The 16776-nt window shown below is 41.8% G+C and overlaps 1 protein-coding gene and 1 long non-coding RNA gene across 3 annotated transcripts; one reads left to right on the forward strand and one right to left on the reverse strand.

The window, feature by feature from the left end:
- The first annotated feature begins 1006 nt into the window (after window positions 1-1006).
- lpar2b (lysophosphatidic acid receptor 2b) lies at window positions 1007-13216 on the forward strand. Of its 2 annotated transcripts, none has more exons than XM_071543103.1 (5): window positions 1007-1194; window positions 6558-7054; window positions 7572-8066; window positions 9159-9418; window positions 12471-13216. In XM_071543103.1, exons 2-5 carry the CDS (start codon window positions 6799-6801, stop codon window positions 12567-12569), a joined length of 1110 nt encoding a protein of 369 aa, XP_071399204.1. In that variant the 5' UTR covers window positions 1007-1194; window positions 6558-6798; the 3' UTR covers window positions 12570-13216. The 2 variants fall into 2 exon arrangements, with proteins under 2 accessions (XP_071399204.1, XP_071399205.1); XM_071543104.1 differs by lacking the exon at window positions 1007-1194 and adding an exon at window positions 5931-6114.
- Window positions 13191-15223, reverse strand: LOC139664315 (uncharacterized). Its single transcript, XR_011696837.1, has 3 exons — window positions 15117-15223; window positions 14787-14817; window positions 13191-14624 (listed from the first exon to the last, which is right to left on the reverse strand). It is a non-coding gene; the product is annotated as an uncharacterized lncRNA (long non-coding RNA).
- Between the last annotated feature and the right edge of the window lie 1553 nt (window positions 15224-16776).

Genomic DNA, 16776 nt, shown 5'->3' on the forward strand with positions numbered 1-16776 from the left:
AAAAAGAACACCACTAAAACTACAGATTTTCCCATATAGATTCATTTTCCACATTGATACAATAACACATGAACAATAATTTTGTCTTGCTTGCATACAGTCTCTTCTGCTTTTCTGCATCTTCATCTAGCAATGTTGTAATTCCCATGCACTGCATAACTGATATGTCACTTCATCTTATCAGTGGTTGTGTTGTAAGATACATTTATCATAGCCCATATCTACATGTAGGCCAACCAGATGATTAGTTACAAATTTAGGCCAAGGCTGAAAAGATGTGTAGGCTATGTCTAAGATGATTGAGTCCCAAATTCAAGTCCTCAGTGCGCATGTCTGAATCCAAGTCCAAGTCATCAATATTTAAGTCTGAGTTGAGTCACAAGTCATCAAACCTGGGTTTCGAGTCAGACTCGAATACTGCAACACTGTAAAATGGATTAAAATTGCATGAAAAAGGGTAAGCGGAAGGGGTTGGAGTGTATAGAGGACCTGAAGAAGGACATGGGACAGTGGGAGGAAGAGTCACAGTACATCTGACAATTAAAGACACTTTTAATGGAAGGTTACACTTCAGGTAATGAAAACTATAGATTAAGATTTTGTGTAATTACAGGTGAATATTTCACCCTGTTACAACACTATCCTAAAAAAAACACTTTTTGGTACTCTTCAGCACCTTTCAATCTCTTGGAGTGCACGGTGGTGAATGAAAATTGATTCATACCAGGCTTATGCATTTTCGCTATAATATTCCTACTATGTACTACATCAATAATTCAGCCTGGGCCTCGCTCGCTCCTAACCTCCTAACACAAATAAAATCATGCCAACCCGCGTGAATAAAATCCCTTCTCTATTCACTGTCAATCACTCCTCAGCTCCTTCTCTGGTTGGTTGTTTCGCCTCGCAGGCATCCAACGGGGGGCCGGTGGGGGCGGATACCGGGCGCTCAGGTTGAGCGTATCGGCGTACCAAAACCTCCACTCTCCCTATTGTGATAGAGAGCCAGTAGATTCTGCCGCACCCTTTCTCCTCCCGGGGCGTACAGCACAGGTATTACCGCTGAAAACAAAGGGAACCGAAAGTCCAAAACACAGGTAGTGGAAGACTGTGGAGTTTGCCTTTGTGGAGGGAACGGACAAGAAAGAAAAAACATCTGGAATGAAGCTCCAGTAGAAGCAGAGAAGAAAAACAGTAAGCGCACGTTTCTCCTTGTGTTGTAGCCTACCTTTTCACCTATTGTTCAGTGGGTGTAGTAGAAATTGCGTAGGGCTAGGTGAGCATAGGTGCGACAAAAACACACCTAACAACTCGGCAAGGCCTCAAATCTGGATTTACTTGATAAACGAGTTCAAAGAAAGAAGAAATAGCTTCAAGTATGAGTTTTTTCCCCTGTACATTTCTATGGCTAACGCTACACATATGAGGTAACGCGAAGTTTTGAAATAGTTGGCTGTTGAAACGGAGAAAGTTGTCGCCTTTCAGACCGACCTTGTTGTGTGCTGTGTGCGCGTCCCTGCCGGGGGTCGGCTGGCTCCCATCAGCATGCTGTGGCATCTGCACTGTCTCAAGGGGTCGGAAGGAGCCTGGAGTTCATTACAGCCTGAACATCCAGGCTGTCAATGTGACCGTGCCTTTTCTTGTAAATGAGCCCAGCTTGAATCACAAATGTGAAACAAACAGCTTTTGCCCCTTTGTAGACGCAAGCAGTAGGCAGTATAGCTCACTCTTCCATGAAAAAAACCGTAAGATGTTACACAAAAATATGTTTCAAATAGTTTTTATCTTGGTCTCTTGGCTGTTTTTGAGTCTGTTACACTGAACTACATGTGCATTTGGCCTAGGTGGCACACAGAAAGTGAAATTGTGATTGTATGCATCCTGAGTCAAATGTTGATATCCTAAGATCAGCTTAACTGTTCAAGTATTTAACACGTGTATTTGACATCCTTGGTAAGATAAACGCCTTCATTTGAGCCTATCCTACATGCTTGTCCAGTAGGTAAGTGTTGTTTGGGACAGTTGATTTACTATCTAGTGACATGTTTATCACAGTTAGCTTAATTATTCCTGTGCATGGGTTATTAAAATACATGTAAAGATGGTGAGCATCCCGAGAGAGAGGAAAGATAGTAAAGAGAAAAAAAAGGTGCTTGTAAATCTGTTTCCTTTATCTTGATGCTTCACAGAGTTTGTGAAGAGTGAAGAAATGTGATTAAAGCTGCCATTCTAAGTTTTGTGAGGGGGATAATGACAATATCCATATTTTAGAATCTATTTGTAAGCTCATCATTACAAATCCAAAAACAATAAATTTGTAGGCAAACAGAGAGTAAACACAGAAGATGCCTCATTATGTACACTTGAGAAATAGGACCACCAAAGCAAAACAGGGATCAGTTTCCCTACTGGCAACACTGTTCATTTACTATCTTGAACATTTCAGAGGTCTAAATGCACAACCCCAAAATATAGATTTCAGCTTCAGAGTTAATTTGTTTAATTTGTTAATTCTTGTAAAGGCTTTGATATAGACTGATGTAAAAATGTCTCTAATTCAAGTTTTGTAGAGCAAAAGCTTAAAGCATGGATTGTGTGCATTGGTCAAAATGTGTCATCTCCTGCTTTGAAAAAAAACAACGCATCTCTCAGAAAGGTGTAGGTTGCTCTGTGGTGTCTTGAGCAAGCAGGTGTCGTGTTCTCAGAAACTGTACTCGAACAGGAGAGTACATCGACCACATTGGTTTCCTGTGATGAGAAGAGAGAGGAAGTGGCTATGTCTGGATGATTAAATAAGAGAGGTTAGGCTTAAGCTAATCATTACGAGCTCGACTCCTGGTCCTCCAGTAGCCTGTCCATACTTCACAGTTGGACAGACGCTTTGAAAGGGCCTGTTAATTTAAACGCACACACACGCACACACACCATGTTCCTAAAGGGATAAGCAGAATTTCCCTTTTTACCTTGAATTAGAGGTCAAGGTGTGAGTAAGCAACACAATTAACACTATCAGACATAATCGCCTTTAGATTGTCTCTCCCGTTCTCTGTCGCTCACACACCACCACAACCACAGCCACCTCCACTGTAGACTTGTCGGCTATAGTCGAAAATGCGTGTGGCGTAAATCTTGCCTTTTCCAAAGCAGTGCTCGCTGAAGTGGAGGTACCAAGTCTCTTCTTTCACACACAGGAAGAGAGGGAGAGGGAGAGAGCAGAGGAAGAGACACGGGTGTGGCTGCTCTGGTAATGACCGGTTTGCATTCAGACTGGTGTTTACTGATTCAACCCTGTTCATTCACACACACATACACACACACACACACACACACACACACACACACACACACACACACACAGAGAGAGACACAAGCACCCTAATCACATATGATGCATACAAACATACACACACACACACTCACACACACACAACCACGTACAAACAGTCGCTTGGAGCCACATGGAGAAGTTGACACTGAAACTATTCTACCACAGATGGCTTGCTGTCTGGAGCCAGGGAAGCACACAGTTTGTCACTTCTTCTCTACACATACCACTCATACATGAAGGTCTAGTTTAGGGATATAGTGTTAGTTAGCTACACTTAGTGTCATCAGAACATTTACAACTTGTGGTAATGTTGAGGGACCGTATATACGTATGTCACAGATATCTTAATCATGTTTGGTGAATTTCACACCTCTGGGATAATTATGCATCTGTTTATCGCCTGGATACTTATGGACTAAGACAATTCAGGTGCACTGTAGCAAACCCACTCAAATCAATTTGTTTATGGGACTCTGCTGTAGAACCTGTTGGCCTGCTGTTACCCTTGGAAAAACTGTCAGGTTGTGAGTCAGCAGCTATACTGTTCATTTCCCTGTGGTTGCCGATCCTGTGATGGCAGCTGCATGTATCTTGTACCTGTAGCCGTCACCACAGCACTATCTTTGTGTACAGTTTCATCAGTTCTTGAGAAGAATTATAAAATGATCATAAGAGGAACTACAATGGGTGCACATCCACGATAGCTATGAGAGGGGCTAATTGCAACTGAGAAAATTATAAAAGAAATTTACAAGCTGAAAATAGTGTATTCAGTTTTGAGTAGACAGAAAATATTGGCATAAAGTTGGCATTTGTACTGCTTTGTAGGCTACCTGCCGGCTATCCAAGCCACATCAACCTGTGGTGATAAGGATTCAGTCTTGTCTGCTGGTTTCTCAAGAGGCAGTACTTACTGAGTGGTTGAAAAGTGAGTAATTAACTAAATCTAAACAAAGATTATTTGAGCATGCAAGGCAACTCACTTTTATTGCCAGTGTAACCTTCATTGCAAATATTGATCCTGCCTATTTGCCACACTGTAGCTCACAGAGCATGTCATAAACAGTTTGTAGGTTGCTCATATCAGGACAGGAAATCTTTTAAATCAAGGTTAGAATTGACAGCCAGTGTGTTGCACCTCTATGACCCAGAGCTTTCGACCTTGGGTGAAGAAGTCCCACACTGCAGATTCAATGTAACCTGATTGCTTTGCCAGGTTTGTCTGCTCACACACAATGCTGGTTCAGGTGACGAAAGACTTTCTGTTACAGCCTCCAGGCACACATTGAAATGCATACAATGTACTGTATAGTACAGTAGATACCTGTATGGTGGTGCACATCCACTCACAATATGAAAACATATTTGACTACCTATGAACAGACAATCTTGCATGTTTTTCTTTAGCAAACTACAGCAGAATAAAAAAAAAAACACCCAAAATCTGAGACATAATTTAGACCGTAGAAATAGTGTTTATCTGTGCGTATGGTGGACACAGGCTAGCACATTGCGTATGTACACTGAAAAAAACCCTGAAGAGAACTGGAAAGGTGAAACTTTTTTAAATTGACACTCTTAACTGAAGGAGGAGAGTGTCCAGGTATTTCCTGATGTAGGAAGTGGAACGATTGTGTACACATACTGTAAAAGTGGTGAGTGTTGAGTTGGATTTGGGTTCAAAGATCAGTTGCTTGAATGACCTGACAGGGATAGGGGCATTCAAGGGAAGTGGGAGGAACTACTTGTTACTAAAGGAGACACGTGTTCCTTCCTGTCTGTATGCCACACGCATACAAGAACTTGCAAATGCAAACTTGCGCTTCCTTAGTCAGTTATACACACACACACACGCACACATACATACACACACACACACACACACACACACACACACACACACAGTCTTACTTTAGTCACTTTTGGGGTATTTTGGGGTACCCTAACCATAACCATAACCACTACTTTCCTAAACCTAATCCTTACCCTAACCTTAACCTAACCCTAACCTTAACCACTGACCCAAAAATCAGCTTTTTACCAATTGGGGACACGGCTTTTGTCCCCAATTGCACAAGCTGTCCCCAATCAACTGGTCTTAAGTCTGGTGTGTGTCCCTGAAAGTGACTTAAGTCATACCCCCCCCCCCCCCCCCCACACACACACACACACACACACACACACACACACACACATACATACACACACACACACACAACAAACCCTTTCTTAGCATTCTTATTCAGCCTTCTTGTTTTTACCCTTTGGTCCTTTTGCATGTTCCACAAATATTTAACATCGTTGCCTCAGTCAAACCCTTTTTTGCCATCTTATCTTTTCGATTATTCATTCTCTGTCTCTCACGTTTTCAGTCTTGCTGTTTTGATTTGGCATCCAACCCCACACCCTTGGTAGGAGAGTGGGTCACTGAGGCTCTCTATCCCTCTGTGCGTGTGTGTGTACGTGCGTGCGTGTGTGTGTTTGGATTGAGATTGGGTTACATAGCTGGATTGTGTAATTGTGAGGTGTGTCTCTGCTGTAGGGAGCTGCTCGGCTGTTTCCATTGTTGAGCGAGCATAACTGGAGTTGTACAGTATGTGTGAGAGTGCTTTGCTGGGTGTGATTATCAGAGGGAATGGGCGAGCATGTGTGAGGGAGTGTTGTTGATTCAAAACCCACCATGTGGTCCTTGCAAGTTTACCGTAAATAGAGGATTAAAGCTCATTGTTGTTGGCCTCGTTTTGGATGTGTCTTTTTACATCGAGGCTTGCTTTCTGCAAGCTGTGGTAAGCTGCAAGTTGTGGTTAGTTTTGATTACAGTGTCCCAGTCCTGAAGAATTGCTTGTTCCTGCTATGCCTTGTTCGGCTGTATAGATTGGCTAGTTAAAAAATATAGTAATACAGTAAAGCCTTTGATAATGGTGATACCTGCTTTTGTGCTGCATTTTCATTTACAGAAGAATATCGTCCTCAGTTGGTGATTGACTTGGATGCATCACAATACAGTTAATCCTCCACATTTAAACCGTTACATATGCTACTTTAAATATGAAGGTGCCTCATCCCAAAATTAGTTATCCACCCTATCTTGCATCATCTAAAATGTTATCCTCTTTTTTTTCTATAGTGAGAAATGAACACCAGAAACACATTTTTGGATATATAGCATTTTGGAATTAAGCCCTCATGCATCGTGGTTGTCTGAAACAAATCATTTATTTTTCCACAGTTTCAAGAGGAGGGGCCAGTGTCTCAGACAACATAAGAGTAAAGGACTCAGATATCAAACTGGATACCTCCCATCGCCACCTGCCGAGCTGATGGCATGCCGATCTCCAACCCACCAATAGGGCGAGTCTGAATGCCGCCCTAGTCCTACCCCTCCGCTTCCCATCCGAGCTGCCTGAAAGGCCTCTCTCCGCTCCAACCTTACCCACTCTTCTCTAATCCCACCGTGTGGATGGTCAAAGATGGATACGCTGACCGATGATATACCTGGTTGCTACACCAACCGTACTGTCAAATTTTTCTACGACAAGAGTGGCAAGAACATCAGCGACCGTTGGCGTACCCGTGACTATGTTGTTGTCAGTCTGGGCATGGCGGTCTGTTTCATTGTCATCTTTTCCAACATGTTGGTCATGGCAGCCATTTTCATCAACCGACGGTTTCACTTTCCCATCTACTACCTGCTGGGTAACTTGGCTGCTGCAGACCTTTTCTCAGGTACTGGGCTAATACTAAACCTACTGACAGTACTATCATAATCACTGACATTTACTTTTAGGTTATTACTACTAGTACTACAAGGTGTATACATATGGCTATACTAGTTATTTCTAGAACTAGTTTTAATGCTGCTAGGAATACATACTGTATACTATATATTAATATCTACTACCTACCAGGTAATCTGGCTGCCTTAGACTTCTTATCAGGTACTGGGACTATCCACGGGATTACTCATATCTGCAGTTAGTGCTGCTAGACCCACACACTTTACTGTTACATCTATCTAAGCTATTTTGAACTGCACCACAACAAGTCTCTTCTTGGTCATAAATCCTCAGCACTGCGTTACTACCGTGTTCTTCATTTACATTAGAAACTATATCTTTGCTAATGTTTAGCTGTTTTAATTTTGTTAACACAGCGTGTAATAGCACCTTCTGCCTGAGTGGCAAAATTAGGTAGCTCTATTTTGAATTTCATTGCAATGAAACCCTTTCTTGCCTCTCCTCAGGTATCTCCTACCTCCACATGATGTTTCATACTGGTCCCTGGACCATTAAGCTATCCAAGTACCAGTGGTTTGTGCGCCAGGGGCTGATTGATACCAGCCTGACAGCCTCAGTAGTCAACCTCTTGGCTGTGGCAGTGGAGCGCCACCAAACCATCTTCACTATGCAACTCCACAGTAAGATGACCAACCGGCGTGTGGTGCTACTCATCTTGGGTATCTGGGCGCTGGCAATAATCATGGGCCTGGTTCCCACCATGGGCTGGCACTGTCTGTGTGACTTGGACAACTGCTCCACAATGGCACCCATGTACAGCCGCAGCTACCTGGTGTTCTGGGCCGTGCTCAACCTGCTGACCTTCTCCATCATGCTGGCGGTCTACACCAGGATCTTTCTCTATGTGAGACACAAGAGCCAGAGGATGTCGCAGCACACCACCCAGATCAGACACAAGGAGACGGTGTTCAACCTGATGAAGACTGTCTCCATGATTCTGGGTGAGGGAGCACGCACACACACACACACACACATACACACACACTGTTTACACACATCACATATTTATACAGACACCAATCAACATTTGTACAGTTTACTCATGCTACTTGATACGTAAGAGATGTGGTTAGTTATGGGGAAAATGCCTGCCTGTACCTTCATAGGCATCACACACAAACAACACAAAAAGGTGCCAAAATGCGGCACCGACCATCTTTCAAGCCTATGCGTGCACACATACGGTGTCATGCAGGCTCCCCTCTTAGCTTGTCTAAACTTGTTAAACCAGACTCCACTCCCCCCACATTCACTCCTTCCCTCCCTCTCCTGCTGTTTCCTCTCTTTTCTGTTCTGTCCACTCTCCCTTGCTCCTCTTCTCTCTTCCCACCCTCCCCTGCTTCTGCTCTTGCACTTTTAACTTTCGATTAAATTCCTCAAGTTAGAAAATGTTATACCGCTCTCCCTTCTCTCACACACCAGCATTCAGCGTCTCTGGCATGTAAAGAGGGTGAGGAAACCCTGAGCATGTCCTGACAGAACTGCATAGTTCAGCCACCATGACACAAAACATTCCCTCATCGCTTCTCTCCTACCCATATGACACTACTGGGTGTGTGTGTGTGTGTGTGTGCACTACCCCAGCATTTTCACATTTCAATTTGTAGCTTATACGTGTGCATAAATTACTGCGGAACATGCTGTGTGTGTGTACATTATGAATTCCTGAGCTGTCTAATCGAGTATTATGATAATGAAATCTGATCTTACAGGCTAAACCCAGTCCACACACTGATATGTTGTGTGTGTGTGCGTTCATGTGTGTATTGTACTGTATACAGAGGAACAGAGGAATTTACAGTACATTCCCTCTCTCCCCTGGCCACCCCCTACTTCTTCACATTCTTCTCCACCACTCTGTCTGCCTCTCTATTCATTTCATTGTATCCTCGTCTCTCCCCTGTGCAACATTTTTTATTCACCACTTTTCACTCCTCTCCCTTGTTTTTACCAATGTTATTATCCCAGTCGTTTAACACCCTAATGTAAAGTTTATCTCCTGCAACCCCCTCCCCACACCCCTCTCTCTGTAGGCTGTTTTGTGATCTGCTGGACGCCCGGCCTGGTGGTGTTGCTGCTAGATGGTCTGGGCTGTGACGAGTGCAAGGTGTTGCGCTATGAGAAGTACTGCCTGGTGCTGGCGGAGTGCAACTCCTTTGTCAACCCCATCATCTACTCCTTCAGGGACAAAGACATGAGGAGGACCTTCAAGCGAATCCTGTGCTGCCTGTGCCGACGGGGCGGCGACCAAAACGGGGAGTCTGGAGTTCGTTTTAACACCATGGAGCATGAGGTACTGTCCGAGAGCAACGGAGGCGACGACATCAATCACAAACAAAACAACCACTCGCACTAAGGACTAGATTGTTAACAGTATAAACCCCTGAAACCACACTGACTGTATCTGTAGAAATACTATGATGATCACCACTATAGCCCAACACGCATGACCATGACAGCCACCACTCGAAAAGTAATGGCTGTTTGAAAGCTATGCAATGAGAAACTGACACTTTGGCTGACTTAATGTTACGTGAATAACACATGATAGTTATGACAACTGTCAGTATGCAAAGTGAAAACACTGACACTAGCCTTGACAAAACAGATTAATCATCAGAAAAAATGGTGGTGATTGATTGTTTGAAAGTGACTGCTGTGTATGCTGTAGTAGTATATACCACAACTGGAAAATCATAGCAGTTCCAACTCTCTCGATTCTCTGCTTTGACCAAATATAAACAAGTGCGCTTGCGCTTCTTAGGTGCTCACAGTCACAGTGTTACTTCCTGGTGTATGGATGTACAGCGCACCGGTCTCCAGTTGATGCTTATTTGACTTTTACCTTACTATCTGGCATACAAGTGCACACTGTATTTCCCTTATGCAGGGCACTAGGGCTCTGCACCGCCTTAACGGTGCATACCGTAATTTCCCTAAGTAGTGCACATTGTAAAAAATGAATGAACAAAATGAACACACAGAGCGGCGGCTCTTATAAAGACGCTCCTCCCGAGCACCTAATGATCTGTAGTAATGTGATGGAGCTCTTTTCTTGCACTGCAGTTAAAATACATGCTCCCAGTCTTCAGGACAGTTAGAAAACAGTGCACTCATAATACAGAAGCACAAAAAAGAAGAATTGAGAGATTTTCTGTGGTTAGCTGCTCTGTATTGGATACATCATATCTATTGTCAGCAACCACGTCTAGACTGGTGTTAATAATAGAGTTGTCTTACACTGTCAGCCAGTCAAAAAAAATTTCCTGAAAATGACAGTTATGCCAGTGCCATTCGAACAATTGTTAGCTAAGTAAAGACTGCGCAATTTCACAATTGTGTATCTGTGAACTTAAAGCAATATTCCACTTAATTTTAACACTGGGGTTATTCAGCACTTCACTGCCTTAAAAACTTAATACAAACGAATCACCAAGATCGGATGCAGCGGGGACAGCAGGGGCAACACATCCCTCTACTGAGGTTTTCACCTGACTGTGGGTCCAACGTTTTAGAACATAATTTCGCCAAATAGCATTTTTATTGATACAAGAGAACATAGCAGAGGGATACCATTTAGGAGAGATAGTTCCTGTTTGGGAGGCTGGGTCTACTTTTACTTTTAAATACTCATTTTAGTGTGAAGCAAGAATGGAAGTGCAAAATGACGACGGACCCAGGACTGCTTTGTTGTCTTAAAAGCGGGATCTGCTGTTGAATCTGTTCAGAAACGTGTTAAATGTGAGTTTTCAGGCTATTTCTGTGGCCTCATTCAAATGAATAGGAAGTAAAAATCAGAACACTACAAACTCATCCCAGCTGCATCCGATCTTGTTGATTAGTATGTTTTTCATGGTGGTCAAGTGCTAAATAACCCCCATGTTAAAACTAAGTGGAATATTGATTTAAGTCCGTGTTCTTTGTGACTGTGTGTCATATAAAATACAAAAAAGGCAAGCACCTTTGCATGTACATTCACTAAGGATGTCACACTTGCCAATAGACAAAGAGTTGGCAGAACATCATTAACCATAATCAAATCCCTCAAATATTGCTAAATCAAGGCCTGTCTTGTAACAGACAAAAAGCCTGACTCACAGTGCCTCATATTAAAACACGTTATTAGACAAGTTATTTGGAATTGCTCAAATGCCTGGCTCTTATGCAATATTTGCTTATTCTATATCTAGTGCAACATTTGTATGTTATTTGTGCTGTTGCTAATATTTGTGTTAGATTGTTTGCTAGCACTGTACAGTCTTAAACCGCTCCAGATGTCTTCTGGTGGTTAGAATGGGTCATGCTCCTTGCCGTATTTCCTCTGACTTGTTGCTCTGGCATGTGTGTATGTTAAGAGGCATGCATTCCCTCATTCGTATACCCACACCCACAGGGAAACACACACACATACCCATACACACACATCCACACAGCCTCATGACTCTGTTATTACTGTTAGCAAGAAGTAGTCGTGAACATGTGCGTTTGTGTGGGTTTGTGTGTGTGCACATGAATTTCTGAGTGTGTGCGCTGATTCACGAGTTGTTTTACATACTTGCACATCTTGTCAATGACATCACCATTAGGAAAGATGCAAGAATGATGGCGTAAAGTGGGACGGTGAGAACAATTTGTATGTTCTGCCTCACCATGTGTTGTGATAGTAAAATATGCAGGTGACGCACACAATAAAAGGGAAGTTATACATTTGCGTATACTGCCACTTACTGCCACTAGTAAATCATTACTGTAAGTACCAGTACTCTTAAAGGGAATGTCAATACAAGAAGCTATTAAAGGGATATACTATATGCAAATTATATTCTTTGTCTTCAGATCTTACATAAATCTACTTGTTGATACTCATTTTCATATTATAGGCTTACTATTGATATTGTTCAGTTTTGACGTTTCAAAATATTTTCACATTATTTTTGTTTTATTTTTGTACAAAAAATGTTGCAACCAAAATTAATAAATGCACAGGTTTAAATGTACCTATGTCTGTTGTTTGTCTGGTTATGTCCGCCTGCCTGCCTGCTGCTGTGAGCTTTATGCAGTGATTGACTTGGCGTGATGATTGTCTGTCTGCTCCAAATGCAAATTTCAACAGTCAGCCTCAAACTGGGTGGAAACACTTTTCCTATTAACCAGTTTCCCTCTTTTGCTAGTTTGGACATGACTAACCTGTTTTCTCTCTTTTCTTTTTCACTCCCTTTTACCTTCTGCTGCACCTAATCCCCTCTCCTCTTTCTCCCTATCCTTTCTTTTTTTCCTTCTGCCCATTCCTTACCTCATTTCCCCCCCTGGCTTGTACTTTTCTGCCTCTCCACCCCTCTCTGTAGACCTATAAGTCTCGTAGTGCTGAGCTGGAAGAGCAGACCAACGGAAGACCTCTCATGCTGGAAGGCGCAGAAGACATCCAGGCCTCTTCGGAAAGCTGAAATTAACCCGAACTAAGATAAACTTTCAACACACACTCAAGACATGCATACATACACACACTTGACACTGAAATCCACTGATCTGTGTATGGACACATAATGCCTCAAGGCCAGTTTTTCCACAACTAGGACATCACCATTCTGACAGGGTCAAAAACTGATTGCTGTTTTTGTTTTGTTTTTTAAATCCCATTGCATTTTTATATAATAGTTTCTAACTGATAGACTGATTTTTATCCAGGAATTTTTATCCTTATGATCCTCCAAAATATGTGTATATATCATTGGAAAGCTAACATTGCTATCATTTATTTGATCTTAAACTATTTCAGTCAGATGAACACAAAGGCCCCTGAAGCTCATGGAGGAAACCCTGTGTGTCCATTCCCTAGCTAGCCAAGTCTCAACTAAACAGAATATTCTTCCTGGGCTTATTGTGCCTTCTCGGATCGTTACACAGGTTCAGCTGTGGGACATTTATAGGATCCTAATATTTAAATGTATGAGGCTCATGTAGACTCATATTAGATACTTCTTGTCCTCGAAGTCTATGAATGCAATTTCACAGATTGTAACAGACACAAAGCCTATCACCTGATCTGCAATGTTGTGGCTGACATGTTTTCTTGATTGTTTTTTTTTTTTTTTTTTAATATGAAACTGAATATCATTGGCTTGTAACTTAATGGACACAATCCAGTTTGCGTCCCAATGCAATGCCACTTAAAAAGCACTGCTATAGGTAACCAACTCATCATAAGCAGCTGAGCCAAAATGGTAGTTATCATGCTGTAAGCTGATCCTTCATCAATATCTGATTATTTTACTGTATGCTAATTTTATGTCAATGTTTTACATTATGAGAATTGTTAATATGTTTGATACACACAAGATACGTGTATGTGATATAAAGGTATGTGATATAAAGCTTTATTTATGATTACATTATGACAGTAGACATTATGTATTTAGTGAACCTTTGCAGATTTGACATTGGAGACACCTCCTGTAATACAACATAAAGACTCTTTATTAAACAGAAACCGTCAAATCAAATATTTAAGTTTTACATTGACATTATATCCAAAAATGAAATGTCATTTTTGGATATTTGGATATATAATTTCAATGTAAAATTTAATTATTTGATTTTACATTGAGATTATATCCAAAAATGAAATGTCATTGAGATTATTATCCAAAAATGACATTTCATTTTTTTTTAAGGGATAGAGTTTTGCAGAGGAAGAGAGCTGTTTTATTGATATTGATTTGAAATAAAAGGGAAAATATTTTGTTTTAATGTTCACTGGTGATAATTTGATGTGCTGATTGATGTTCAGCAGCACATGTTGAGTAAAAGTGACATCAAGATGTTTATATGAAGGAAGGTTTGTGACTGTACAGCTGTTTTTGAGTGTGAAAAGTACGGCTTTGTGTCTGACAGGAGATGGATCTCAGCCATAATAATCCGTCCTGGTTAACTGACATTAAAAACTTTGAATACTTGAGTACTTTGGCTTGTTTGAAAATCTGTGTTTTGAGGGCACTTGGTGCAGGACCATGCAGGGGATGAATGGAGACTCACATTTTCGCTCCGTCTCGGTTTCTCTGTGTGCTATAAGTGACACAGAGTTCAGAGAGCAAGAGAGAACCTCTTGCTGGGAGGTGAGCTCTTTCTGATGTTCCTCAAAGAGAATCTCCTCTTTATCTGCTCTCCTACTCCTCCTATTCCTCCTCCGTTCCTCTCGTTTCTTCCTAGTGAAAGAATTGACACTGGCTCCTTCCTAGGTTTGCCAAGAGAGAGACCTTTGATCGATATTGACTCCTTCCTGTCCCTTGCCAATGAGAACCTCTTCTGTGAATGCTCCTCCTTCCTCAGGTTATCCATGCTAAATTTATCCAGTGACAGAATGCCCTTCTTCTTCTTTTTGTGTTTCTTATTGGGCAGTGCCCCCCTCAGTCTGCCCCAGGCCTTACTCAGAGGTGAAGCTTCTTTCTTCCGTCTCCCAAACAATGTCTTCTTGGAGGAGGAGCTGCCCATGGCACGTTAACCTGCAGGAAAAACAGGTATTAACCCAAACGCAAAGATTCCTGTTTAGTCACAGGGGAACAAATAATTATTTCACTTATTTCAATCATTTCTCTTATACATAAATACACAAACATACAAACACACAACTTATAAATTACATTTAAAAATATAATTTCACTTACATCTGCTGGGAAGGGTCTGTTTCCAATTAATCTGGAATGATAAAAATATGTTTTCCCAAAAATTCCATAAGCAATCATGCCAAACTAGGAGTTGGATGTACATGGCTACCAGTAGGCTAATTAGCATTGGGTTAAAACATACCTCTATTCCTGTACATTGTAAAATCCAATATAACCATAGAAAAATACAGCCAACCCTCCGCACATCACACACACAAACCTACATTATGAACTCATTAAAAACACACCTGAAGTTAGAGCAGTAGTGTGTATTGTTTGTTCATGTCCTCTTTGGTCAAAATGGAGTCTGAATAATGATCCTGTTCTTACCTTTTATGTCATGGTGGGTATATGATGAGCGGTTAGATCTGGGTACCAGACGCTCTTCTGTCACACGTATACTACAGCTGAAACATGATTTCTAACATACACCCAGTCAGTTACCAGCAAAGAAAAAAACCCACAAGAACAAACTAGTTTTGCAACATTCTTAGTGGTTGACAGTGGATGACACTGCTGATCTCTGCCCATTCTCAAGCACCACAGATCAAAAATGGCCATGGAAACCTATATGTAGGGCAACCTTTTTCCACAGAAATGCATTGTTGACCTATATTGAGCTGCATCCTCTCTTTTTGCATCTGTTTTTGTGGTATATAAGTAACTTTAGTGTAGCAAATTTGCTCTGTACAGTTTGTACAGGAGTTCAATGGCTTGGCACTAGGCTCGAGACGATAAAGATTATAAATATGATATTCTGAGCCTGTGTTGGACAGTGCGATCTGCCAAATGGATGCTGTTACCCTAAGGAATATTAGTAATACTATAATAAAAGTTAAGAGTGGTAGGGGAGTAGCAAAGTGCTTATTACAGCCACACTAGAGGGCACTGTCGGGACGCATTCATTCCTATTCAGGGTCAGACTACATCAGGCGGGAAGGCAGACTATCAGGATAACACACTCCCACTCCCATTCATGCCAGTGGGCAATTCAGAGTCTCCAATCCATTTCTTGCATGTTTTTAGATTGTGGGAGGAAACCACAACACCTGATGGAAACCCACATGAGCACAGGGAGAACATGTAAACTCCTAAACTCTACTACACAGAGAGGGCTGGGAATCAAACCCAGGACCTTCTTGCTGTGAGGCGACAGTGCTAACCACTGAGTCACAGTGCTAACCTGTGTGATGCTGTTCATACCAAAACTGCAGCTTCTTGTGCTGAGCATAGCCATTTGGTATAGTGACATTTCCATCACAAAATGTGTTTGTTATTGGGCAGCGCCCCCCTCAGTCTGCCCCAGGCCTTACTCAGAGGTGAAGCTTCTTTCTTCTGTCTCCCAAAGAATGTCTTCTTGGAGGAGGAGCTGCCCATGGCACGTTAACCTGCAGGAAAAACAGGTATTAACCCAAATGCAAAGATTACTGTGGAGGACAGTTTAGTCACAGGGGAACAAATAATTATTTCACATTTGTGCCTCTTATACATAAATGCACAAACATACAAACAAACAACTTATAAATTACATTTAAAAATATAATTTCACTTACATCTGCTGGGAAGGGTCTGGGAGAGGACTGGGAATCAAACCCAGGACCTTTTTGCTGTGAGGCGACAGTGCTAACCACTGAGTCACAGTGCTAACCTGTGTGATGCTGTTCATACCAAAACTGCAGCTTCTTGTGTTGTGCATAGCCATTTGCTATAGTGGCATTTCCATCACAAAGCCTGTGAGAATTTGCACACGAGCAAGAGGACTGCCCATGCAAGGAAATGGCTTTGAGGAGACAGTCATTTTTGTATTTTTTATAGGCCAGAGTAAATTTTTTACCTTCATAGTGTTTTCTCAAAGGTCTTTATGATATGTATAAGAGGGTTAGCTTTAATTAAGCTTATTTCTGAGTTGCTAAATTTGGCCCTGTGGAAGCTAGCTAAAAAGTTAGGTCAAGAGGTCAAATGGGTTTGGTTGTCACAGCTGCGATTCAGA

Source organism: Centroberyx affinis, unplaced genomic scaffold (assembly GCF_046629955.1).
Source record: "Centroberyx affinis isolate AG114_WGS23_722 - 3 ecotype Tasmania unplaced genomic scaffold, CSIRO-AGI_Caff_v1 ptg004222l_1, whole genome shotgun sequence".
NCBI lineage: Eukaryota > Metazoa > Chordata > Actinopteri > Beryciformes > Berycidae > Centroberyx > Centroberyx affinis.

Bases quoted from the DNA above. Each gene is read 5' to 3' on its own strand.
- lpar2b (XM_071543103.1), top strand. From the start codon at position 6,799: ATGGATACGCTGACCGATGATATACCTGGTTGCTACACCAACCGTACT. The intron at 7,055-7,571 runs GTACTGGGCTAA...GCCTCTCCTCAG, and splicing joins TGCTGCAGACCTTTTCTCAG to GTATCTCCTACCTCCACATG. The intron at 9,419-12,470 runs GTACTGTCCGAG...CCCTCTCTGTAG, and splicing joins TTAACACCATGGAGCATGAG to ACCTATAAGTCTCGTAGTGC.